Raw genomic sequence first — 11,347 nt, forward strand, 5'->3', positions numbered from 1 at the left:
CACTGGCGAGTTCGAAACCGGGGGGCTGCACCACGTATACCTCCTCCTCAAGTTCGCCGTTGAGAAAGGCTGACTTGACATCAAGGTGGTGCACCTCCCAGCGCTCCTGTGCCGCTACGGCGAGAAGTACGCGTACGGAGTCGAGCCGAGCCACCGGCGCAAACACTTCCTCGAAGTCAATGCCGGCGCACTGCACAAAGCCCTTCGCCACGAGGCGAGCCTTGTGCTTGATCACCTCGCCGGCGGCGTTCCGCTTCTCCTTGAAGACCCACTTCAATCCAATAGGCCGATGACCTGCTGGCAAATCACACAGGGACCAAGTCTGGTTAGACTCGATGCACGCCATTTCCTCCATCATCGCCGCCCGCCATGCCGCATGGGGCTCGGCCTCTGCGAACGTCACCGGCTCTCCTTCGGGCCGCAGGAGTAGGTGCTCTGCCCTCCCGCCCTTGGCCGCGTCGTGCGCGAGCACATCATCCATGCGACGGAAACGGTGCACGACGTCGGGGTTGTCGTCGTCGTCGAACATGTCCAGCTCGAAGGGCGGCGGGGTCGCGTACTGCACGTCCTGCCAGACTGGATGGGCAGGTGGCGCGCTTCCCGTCGCTGGTGAATCTGCTGCAGAGTTATCGTGGGTGGGTGTCGCTGTGGTAGGAGCGGGCGACCCCGCAGCAGCTCTGGGCGGCGCCGATGGCGACGGGCTGACCAGTGCAGCGCTGTCCCCCTCATGGTCACCATATGAGGCGAAGTCGACGATGAACGTGCCGCCCGTGCCTGTTGCCTCGCCGCTCCAGTCCCAGCTCGCGTTCTCGTCGAACACGACATCGCGGGACACATGCACGCGGCGACTCGTCGGGTCGTAGACCCTGTACGCCTTGGTGCCGGGCTCGTAGCCGATGAGCACCATGGGCGTGCTTCGATCGTCCAGTTTCTTGAGGTTGGGCCGCGCGTTCTTGACGTGAGCCACACACCCAAAAACTCGCAGGTGACTCACCTCCGGTTTCTTGCCGTGCCAAAGCTCGTACGGGGTTGCGCCGTCCACGCTGCGAGTGAACGCGCGGTTCAGGAGATAGACGGCCGTAGTCACCGCCTCTCCCCAGAAGTAGTCTGGCATGCCCTTGGCCTTCATCATGCTCCTCGCCATGCCCACCACCGTCTGATTGCGCCTCTCGACAACGCCGTTCTGCTGCGGCGAGTACGGCGCTGTGAGGTGACGTTGAACTCCGGTGGCGGCGAAGTGCTCGGCCAGTGACGAGGACGTGAACTCTCCGCCGCGGTCAGTGCGCAGCGTGCCCAGCTTGCGTCGTGCCTCCACCTCAGCACGCGCCTGGAACCTCTTGATGGCGATGCCTGCCTCATCCTTGCTAGACAGCAGGGTGAGCCACATATAGCGACTGTGGTCGTCCACCAGAAGCAGGAAGTAGCGCCGCCCTCCTGGTGTTGCTGGCGTGATTGCCCCGCACAGGTCTGCGTGAACGAGGTCGAGAGGAGTCTCCGCTCTGAACTTGGCCGTCTGGGGAAATGGCGCTCGGCGTTGTTTGCCAGCGAGGCACGCCTGGCAGAGCTCCCCCGAAGACTCAATGCCCGGCAGCCCCTGCACCATACTTGCCCGCGCCATCCGCTGCAGTGCGTCGACGTGCAGGTGACCGAAGCGGGCGTGCCAGCGCCATGACACGCTGTCCGCGCGCGTGGCAAGACAAGCCGGACGAACAGGGTGGATGTGAACCTTGTACAAATGATTTTGGGACCGTTTTACCTTGAAGATGAGGGCGCCGCGTCGATCGCGGACAGTGAGGACGTCGTGGCGCGTGTTGATGTCGCAGCCGTTCTCGTCGAGATGCCCGAGGCTGACGACGCTGCTCTTGAGCCTGGGGATGTAGTACACGTCCATGAGGGCGCGCTGAGCTCCCCCGTCGATGGTGAAGGCGACTGTGCCGCGCCCCTCGATACGTACCACTGACCCATCACCGAACCGCACGGATCCGGTGATCGCGGCATCGAGTTCGGCGAAGGCCGTGCGATCTCCAGTCATGTGGTTGGACGCGCCAGTGTCCAGGAACCACATTGGGTCCAGCGCAGCGTCCTCGGCGGCCGGAGCGACGTTCGCCTGCTCCTCGTTCAGGAAGACCGTGGCGTGTGGCGGATCGCAGTGGCCCACGATGAGTGCCGTGGGTTTTGCCGCCGGAGCCAGCGCCGCGACGCTGCTGCCTGCCTGAGTGGGACGTACGATCTCGACCACCTCGGCGAGCAACAGCTCCGGATCGGCCTCCTCATCGGCTTGGGCAAGGAGGGCATCCTCCTCCCTCTTCTTCTTTCTGCAGTCGCGCGCCCAGTGCCCCTTGAAGCCGCAGTATCGACACTTCTCCTTGTCCCCGCCGCTCTTGTCGGGGTAGTCCGCGCCACTAACGGCGCCACGCGCGGCACCACGTCCGCCACCGTGGCCCCTTCCTCGGCCACGGCCGCCGCCCTTGCGACGGTTGGTGTTGCCGCCCGAGACGCGAGGTTGCAGTTCTCTGGCCTGCCACTCCTCCCGAGTGAGAAGCAGCCGCCCACCTTGGCTGCTGCTGCCGCCATGCGCGTCGTCGAGGCGGTCCTGCACGACGCGCAGCCTGCCGGTGACCTCGTCCAGGGAGAGCGTACTAATGTCCAGCAGCGTCTCGATCGCGATCGCCACCTGCGCGAACTGGGATGGAACCACGCGCAAAAACTTGGCCACTACCTTTGATTCTTCCACGGTGTCGCCAAGGGCGCGCAGGCCGATGACGATCCCTGACAGGCGGAGCGAGAAATCGTCGATCGTCTCCCCGTCGCGGAAGCTGATGCCCTCGAAGTCACGCCGGAGTTTCTGCGCGTTGGCCTCGCGCACACGCGTGGCACCGAGACGCTGCAGAGCGATGGCGTCCCACGCCTCCTTGGCGGTCTCCTTCTCGCCCACCGCGAGCAGCACATCCGAGGGGAGGCCGCGCAGGATGGTGATCATCGCATTGCGCTCGTGGTGGTAGGAGACGTCACCGTGCGAGACCGCTCCCCACCAGCCATGGGCCTGAAGGTATACCTTCATGAGCAGAGCCCACTCTGCGTAATTTGTACGCGTCAGCATTGGGAGTGCGCCTGAGGAGGTCGCCGGCTGCACCACCGGCTGCACAGTCATGTCGCCGCGGCGGCGAGTTCGTCCCCGATCCTGGGACGGAGCACGCAGACGTGGAGGGGTCTCCGAACGCCCTGCGCCGCCCGCGGACGTCCTCGCCGCGGCCGCCGGCGTCCTTGACATGGCTCTGATGCCACTTGTCGCCTTTCAACTCCCTGAAAACCAACACACACGAGAGATTTTGCGCAGCGATAAAACTGAGCTGCTTTTCTGTTTTCCTTCCTTTTATTCCTCAACAGAAGTAAGCGTGCCGCGGATCCTGCGCCCCGACTGGATCGTGCCATCCCACGATCGAGCACTCGGTCCACGACGCCCTACGATCGCTCCGCGGATCGCACAGAACGCGTCTCGCGGGAGCAGCTAACTAACCTGATGAAAGACACTAACTGAAACTTTAACTGAAGAAAGCTAACGCGAGTCTGAAACTGAAAACGGCATGCTAGCTATCCTAGCTTATTGTGCAACATCCCTCGCACTAAAATTGACGAGTGACGACGGTACCAAAGGTGGAAGACGACGGAGAAATCGATTTCCCGACATTTCCGATCAGCGAAAGGGGAATTTCTGGCCAACAGGACCAGTGATTTGATCCTTGACCATGGATCAGATAATGGGGAAGGCAGGCGGGTACTTGTTCAACCAGCAGGCCAGCAAGGAGATGAGAAACGTCGGCGACGACCTCAATGTCAGTCCCCTCCTCCCCTTTCTCTAGATTTCTTTAAACTTCTTCAATTCGATTTCGCACCTGGTCCGAATCATTCGTTCTAAACATGCATGCATGCATCATGTACTGACTGACTGAAATCTGGCTCCGGGCTTCTCAATGATTGTCCCCTGTTGTATCCTTCTTCTTTTTTGCGAGTTCCCCTGCTGGAGTATTTGACAAAAAACTACCACATTAGGGGTTTCCGTCCCACTGAACTACCACATTTAAAAAAATGACCGATAACTATCAAAATTTTCTAATTTTGTGACTAAAAACTAGTACCACTTTTAAAAAATGGCCCGTTTAGACGATTTAAACGCGATTATGACAAACGAGGCCCACCCATCAGGGTTGACGTGGCGGCCCAGTCAACTCCGTTTGTTTTGACCGTCAAGTTGACTGCTATGATAGGTGGGGCCCACATGTCATCATCAACCTTCCTCCTCCTGTGTCTCTCTCGGGCATTTCAACAAGCACCTTCTGTACATCTAAGGGAAGGAGGCGACGACAAGGGGAAGAGCGACCTCCAGCACGACGCTCACCACGACCAACTGCACGGCCGCCTCCTTCCAGCTTGCCGCTGCGGTCATGACCGCCACGCGCGCTGGAGATGAGTGGCCACGCCGCCACCGCCGCCGTCGGCTTCCTCTGCCGCCGCCGTCACCGACGCGGCAATGACGACCAGGAAGACCAGGCGGAAGAGGAGCGTGGCGACGAAGACGAACAACACGACGCCCTGCACGAACGACTCCATGCCGCCGGTGTCAGAGTGACTCCAGCTGTACCGGTATCAGGAGTTGGGATAATACGCCGGGACGGCCGTGGACGCGGGCTCCGCGGCGGCGACCAGTGCGGCGCCGGTGAAGAGGGCACGGGCCGGGGCGTGCCGCGGACTAGCTCGGAGAGCGAGCGCGGCCGGTCGCCGCGGAGCGTGGCGCAGGCGGCCTGCGTCGCGAGCTTGCTGGCGAGTACGCTAGGTGGAGGACGAGTAGCGCCGCTGGGTGCAGCCACGCCCGCGTACACCTCGACGACACTGCTCCAGAGCACCACCCGCACCACCAAGTCGGCCGGCGACGTGGACCCGGCGCTCGTGCTCAGCTCCACCGACGCGGAATGTACCTGGCTTCCTCACCCGCTCCTCCCAATCGACACAGGAGCAGCTGGATGAGCATGCTCGCGTTCGTGGTGGGCCGGAGCTCACCTGCTCTCCTCCCATGCACATAAGGTGTTTGTTGAAATGCCAAAGAGAGTGAGAGGAGGAAGAAGAAGGTTGATGTGAGCCCCACCTGTCATAACGGTTAACCTGACGGTCAAAACAAACGTAGTTGACTTTGCCGCCATGTCAGCCTTGACGGGTGGGTTCTGCCTGTCATAAACACGTTTAAATCGTCTAAACTGGGCATTTTTCAAAAGTGGTAGTTTTTAGTCACAAAATTAAAAAAATTGGTAGTTATCAGTCATTTTTTTTAATGCGGTAGTTCAGTGGGACGGGAACCCCTAATGTAGTAGTTTTTTGTCAAATACTCTCCCCTGCTGTATCCGATGGGATTAATCAGCTCAAGCTGCCCTCTGAAATACCCTCCTTGCATTGGTAGCCCATATGTGTAGGGCCTTTACTTGCAGGATGAAGAACGGTCTGACTTGAGATAGATCAGAGCTATTGTGTATTTGTGTTCTGTGTTGTCATTTACTTCCTCGGTTTCTAAATATAAATTTTTCTAGAGATTCCAATATGAACTACATAGGGAGCAAAATGAATGAATCTACACTCTAAACTATGTCTATATACATCCATATATAGTTTATATTAAAATCTCTAGAAAAATTTATATTTAGGAACGGAAGGAGTAGAATGTTGTTGTCCTGTTATGGATGCCGACCTCACCTCCCTGACCATGCAGCATTCGAGTGAATAAAGCCTTGCATAAATATCTTGGTTCCATAAGATTCTGTGTTGGGTGGCTTTTGCTTGCTATGTCTCCAGGTAATGGGAACTAGTAAGGAGTTCCTTTTTCTTTCTTGTGTGCTGAGTTGCTGACTCCATAAACCATTTGCTATTTTGATTCAGAGTATATCAAGCAGCATGGGAGATGGAGCCAAATGGATGGTCAACAAAATAAAAGGTAAGGTACCCTTCCCTAGCTTTGCTAATCCTGGTTCAAAAGGCACACTACGCATGATTTCATCTCCCTCGGTCTGTGTGGCCATGCGAGCAAGAAAGTAACCAACCATTTTGGTTTCAGGAAAAATGCAGAAACCATTGCCTCAACTCCTAAAGGAATACGACCTTCCAATGGGCCTCTTCCCACAAGACGCGACCAATTACGAGTTTGACGAGGAGACAAAGAAGCTCACGGTGCACATCGCGTCGGCGTGCGAGGTTGGCTACAAGGATTCGTTGGTGCTCCGGTTCTTCACCTGCGTGACCGGCAAACTCAACAAGGGGAAGCTGTCGGAGGTGGAGGGCATCAAGACCAAGATCCTCATCTGGATAAAGGTGACCGCCGTCAGGACGGAAGCCTCCAAGGTGCATTTCTGCGCAGGCTTGAACAAGACCCGGAATCGCGACGCCTATGAGGTTGTCAGGGACGGTGTTTCAATAGACAAGTTCTAGATTAATTCGGCGCAACTCTGTGTGAAAAGCTTGTATACCACTGTGATGTGATGATGTTCGTCTGTCCTGTGCATAAGAGAAAATAGATTTGTTAATAAAAAAGTGAAATTTATTCTAGGTGAACCGGCGAAATCTGATTGATTCCGACATAGATTAAACATGGTCATCGGGTCATGTATGATGATTATTTCAAGGCACACATCTGCCTGGGTTTGGGTCCACCACGCGTTGAAACGCTACGGGCGACTGACAGGCGATTGCTAGGCGATCTGCTGCCAGCGCTAGGGTTAGGGTTTTGGCGGCGGGGGTGGTGTGGTTTACGGTGGTGTCTAGGGCGGCAACTGCGCCTCCCTCGATGCGGACTGGTGTAGCCTCTCTCCCCTACGCGGCGCTGCCATGGGGGAGAAGGCGAAGGAGAAATCTGCGGTGACACCGGCGGCAAAGGCGAACCCGGTGGCGACAGCGACCCCGGGGAAAGCAGCAAGCGGGGGATCCTCAGAGTCCCCGATCACGTGCAAAACGCCAGATCCCGCTACAAGCCTCTCTACGAGACTGGGAGGTATGGTGATGTTAGACAAGGAGGCGGAGGGTTTCGTCTTCGAGGAACCAGATCAGATCTTGCCCAAGAACTTGAAGTGGTCGGCGGTTGGGAAAGCTTTCTCTCCGCGACCCCTCAACAGGACGGTGCTAGAGAAAATGATGCATAAGGCTTGGGGGCTCCATCATGAGGCAAGGTTCCGAGACATGGGCGACAACATCTTCGTTGTCCACTTTGGGAGTGAAGGGGACTGGAAGCATGCTATGAACAGTGGACCATGGCAATATGATTTCAATGTGCTGGCGTTGAAGGAATATGAGAGCAATGTACGGCCATCGGAGATGGTGTTTGACAGGATAGATGTGTGGGTCAGAGTCACTGATCTTCCACCAGGAAAAAGAACAGAGGCCTTTGGCAAAGCCCTGGGAAATTGGCTTGGTGAAGTTGTGAAAGTGGATGTCGATAAAGATGGGATGGCCAGAGGAAACCAACTGCAGGTTAGAGCTAGGATTTCACTTTTTGAACCCCTGGTCCGTGGTTTCGTCCTCAAGACCTCTCAGGAGGATAAAGTGGGCACCTGGTTTGATTTTCATTATGAAAAGGTTCCACACTTCTGCTTTGAGTGTGGAAGATTGGTGCATGTGAATGGACGCTGCGAGCCTCCTGTAAATAAAGCGGAGCAATGGGGGGCTGGCTGAGAGCCTCACCAGGTAGGAGCACTGGCTCTAAGAACGAGACCAAGGGAGGAAAGAACAACATCACGACTAGCAACAGTTTTATGAGTTCACAATCGGACGGAAATAACAGGGAGCAGGACGGCCATGCTCGCGGACGGGATGCTCCAGTGAAACGCAACCTGAACGCCGAATTTGATCGACCGGTGAATGCACGCACTGGCGGGCAGAATCGAGTAGAGAGAGGGGTAGTTGACTCCCCCAGCAAGGACAGGTATAGAAGAGAATGGCCAGAAGAAAGACATCTCAGGCATGAGATAGAAAGGAAGAAAGAGAGAGATCTGAGGGAAAAGCTCAAGGAACGGCAGAGGCAGAGGGATGTCGAACGTGAGCAGAATCATGTGCGAGGCCAATGGGAGCGGGGCTCATCCAGCAGAGGTGGAGATGGCAGATATGGATATCACCCACACTACCCTACAGAGAGGAGGAGGGGGCACTATGTCAGGAAACCTAGGCAGGATCATGAGGAGAGGAGACGGAGGGAAGACAGTCCCCATGGTGCTCCTAATTCAAGAAAGAGGAGGCCGAGACAGATGTGGGTGCCCAAAGGGGAGGGTGACAAGCAGGATGGTGATGAATCCTTTATCCGAGACACGAGACAGAAGACTTCCTCCGTGTTTGATCGCATCGAAGAGCAGGTCGATTTATCGGCGGACCCTGCCAGGGAGCAGGGCCGCCGGGAGCGATGATCATTTTGGCCTGGAACTGCCGGGGGTTGGGGTTGGACTCGGCAGTAGGCGAACTACGGGGCCTGATTAGGTCATACAACCCAGCGGTGGTGTTCTTATCAGAAACTAAAAAGAGATCAGGGGCGATGGATAGGCTTAAGTGGAGCTTGGGGTTCAGTAAAGGGGTAGCGGTGGATTGTAAGGGAAAGAGTGGAGGACTAGCGCTGTGGTGGAGGGATCATGTTGAAGTAACAGTGAGGCCGTGGTGCCAGTATTACACCGATGCGGCGATCGTGTGTGATGGTGCCTCCTTTAGATTCACTGGAATCTATGGGGAGCCCTGCATCGACAAAAGAACGAAGACGTGGGAGATTTTGCGATATCTTAGTGCCCAAGACAACCTCCCATGGCTATGTGCGGGAGATTTCAATGAAGCTCTTAAACAGGATGAACAGCAGGGTAGTAACCCAAGACGTAGGAGACAAATGGAGCTCTTTGAAGACTGCTTGTCCGACTGCGGGCTGGCGGATCTCGGTTTCTCAGGGTACCCGTTTGCGTGGGATAACAAGAGGGAGCATGGAGATAATATTCAGGTACGGCTGGACAGGGCGACGTGTAATGGTGACTTTGCGCATTTATTCCCGTCTATCGAAGCGCAACATGTGATGACTGAAGAATCAGACCATCAAGCGCTAATCATTAAAGCGTTGGTGATGGCGGGGGAATCTCGTGCGCGGGGACATAGATCCTTTATGTACGAGGCAGCATGGGCGAGGCATGAGGATTACGAGGCCATGGTAGCCGCTACATGGGGGGTGGCTCATGCAGCCAATCAGCATGAAGGGCGACTTGCAACAACGTTTAACAGTTTAAAGGCAGCGACGAGATCCATGCAAGAGTGGAGTTGAAAGGTTTTTGGTTCCATAAAGAGGCAAATTGCGCACCTTAAGGCACATTTGGTGGATGCGAAAGAGAGGGCCGCCCGTACGGGATATAGACAGGAGATAAAGGAGATTGAAGACCAACTGCATGAGCTTTACGAGAGGGAAGAGGTGTATTACAAGAAACGATCGAGGGTAGATTGGTTAACGAAGGGGGACCAAAATACAAAGTACTTTCAAAACCGAGCCTCACACCGAAAAAGAAAGAACACAGTCAAGGCGCTAAGGAGAGAAGATGGGACGGAGTGCATGGACGATGATGGGATGAGGAAGATGGCCGCTCAGTTCTATGCCCACCTCTTCGCTTCTGAGGGTGCGTCGAATGGGGAGAGGGTTCTGCAACACATTCAAGGAGCAGTGACTGATGAGATGAATGCAAAACTTGGGGCTCCTTTCACCGATGACGAGGTCGAGCAGGCCCTCTTCCAAATGGGGCCCACTAAAGCATCGGGACCGGACGGCCTCCCGGACATGTTCTACCAACACCACTGGGCGCTGGTGAAGGAGGATGTGTGCGGTGCAGTTCGTGATTTCCTCGCGAGGACGGCGGCTCCAAATGGCTTCAACGACACGATTATTGTGATGATTCCGAAAGTGAAGGCGCCGGAGCTGCTGGCGCAGTTCCGCCCCATCAGCCTATGCAACGTGCTTTATAAGATTGCGGCGAAGGCACTGGCCAATCTCCTCAAGGTGGTTCTTCCGTTCATGATCTCAGAGCAGAGTGCATTCGTGCTAGGCAGGCTTATAACGGATAACGTTCTGGTAGTGTATGTATGTGTGCATGCAATTAGGAAAAGGAAGAGGAGGAAACCTATGTGTGCTGTCAAACTGGACATGATGAAGGCTTACGACCGGGTGGAGTGGGACTTCCTAGAACAAATGATGCTGAAATTTGGCTTCTCCGATCACTGGACAGAGATGGTTATGAGGTGCGTGAAAACAGCGACGTTCTCGGTGAAGTTAAATGGGGGCCTATCCGAAAGATTTCATCCCACCAGAGGGCTCCGGCAGGGAGATCCTCTCTCCCCGTATCTTTTCCTGTTTTGTGTAGAAGGCTTCTCTGCATTGCTGAAAGATGCTCAGAGGGAGAAGAACATCAAGGGGGTCTCTTTTGGGAGTGGTGGACCAACTGTCACTCATTTGCTCTTCGCTGACGACAGTGTAGTCTTTGTGGAGGGATCAAGAGAGAACTTCGAGGCTTTGCGCCATATACTGCTGGATTATGAGGTGGCCTCGGGTCAAAAAGTTAACCTCCAAAAATCAGCGGTCTTCTTTGGCAAGGGTACATCGGATGATGATAAAAATGACCTCAAGCAGGTGTTGCAAATAATAGAGGAGGCGCTGAGTGAGAGGTATTTGGGCCTGCCCACGGTGGTTGGGAGATCCAAGGACGGTACGTTCATGTACATAAAGGAGAGTGCAAAAGGAAAAGTATCTGGATGGAAGGGTCAAGGCTTGTCTAAGGTGGCGAGAGAGGTGCTTGTCAAGTCCGGCTTCCAGTCAACACCAACTTTTACCATGAGCAGTTTTCAACTCACGAAGAAAATGTGCGGGAACCTGTCTTCTATTTCTTCGAAATTCTGGTGGGGCGAAGCAGATGGTCATAAGAAGGTGCACTAGGTCGGCTGGGATAGAATGTGTATGATAAAGAATGAAGGGGGGCTAGGATTTCAAGATCCCAAAGCGTTCAATCAAGCCATGCTAGCCAAACAAGCATGGCGCCTGCTACAAGTGCCAGAGTCGTTATGTGGAAGGGTTCTAAGGGCAAGGTATTACTCCGACAGATCAATCTTAGATGCCACATGCTCGGACGGGGGATCGTACACATTCAGGAGCATATTACACGGACGTGACCTGCTCATTGATGGCCTGATCTGGCGTATAGGGGACGGCTCGCAAGTCAAGATCCACCATGACAATTGGGTACCTAGGAGCGGTAGTCTAAGGCCACTGGGACAACGATACATGGTGGGCATTACGCAAGTCGGGGATCTGATC

The 11,347-nt window shown here is 55.3% G+C and overlaps 2 protein-coding genes across 2 annotated transcripts; both read left to right on the forward strand.

Moving 5' to 3' along the window:
• The first annotated feature begins 3,746 nt into the window (after positions 1 to 3,746).
• LOC109736928 (uncharacterized protein At5g01610-like) lies at positions 3,747 to 6,468 on the forward strand. Its single transcript, XM_020296142.1, has 3 exons — positions 3,747 to 3,833; positions 5,923 to 5,977; positions 6,098 to 6,468. The coding sequence occupies exons 1-3, from the start codon at positions 3,747 to 3,749 to the stop codon at positions 6,466 to 6,468; spliced, it is 513 nt and encodes a 170-aa protein (XP_020151731.1).
• Positions 6,469 to 8,554: 2,086 nt separating this feature from the next.
• Positions 8,555 to 9,316, forward strand: LOC141042899 (uncharacterized). Its single transcript, XM_073511812.1, has one exon. It carries the CDS (start codon positions 8,555 to 8,557, stop codon positions 9,314 to 9,316), a length of 762 nt encoding a protein of 253 aa, XP_073367913.1.
• The last annotated feature ends 2,031 nt before the right edge of the window (positions 9,317 to 11,347 follow it).

Source organism: Aegilops tauschii, chromosome 3, assembly GCF_002575655.3.
Source record: "Aegilops tauschii subsp. strangulata cultivar AL8/78 chromosome 3, Aet v6.0, whole genome shotgun sequence".
Lineage (NCBI taxonomy): Eukaryota > Viridiplantae > Streptophyta > Magnoliopsida > Poales > Poaceae > Aegilops > Aegilops tauschii.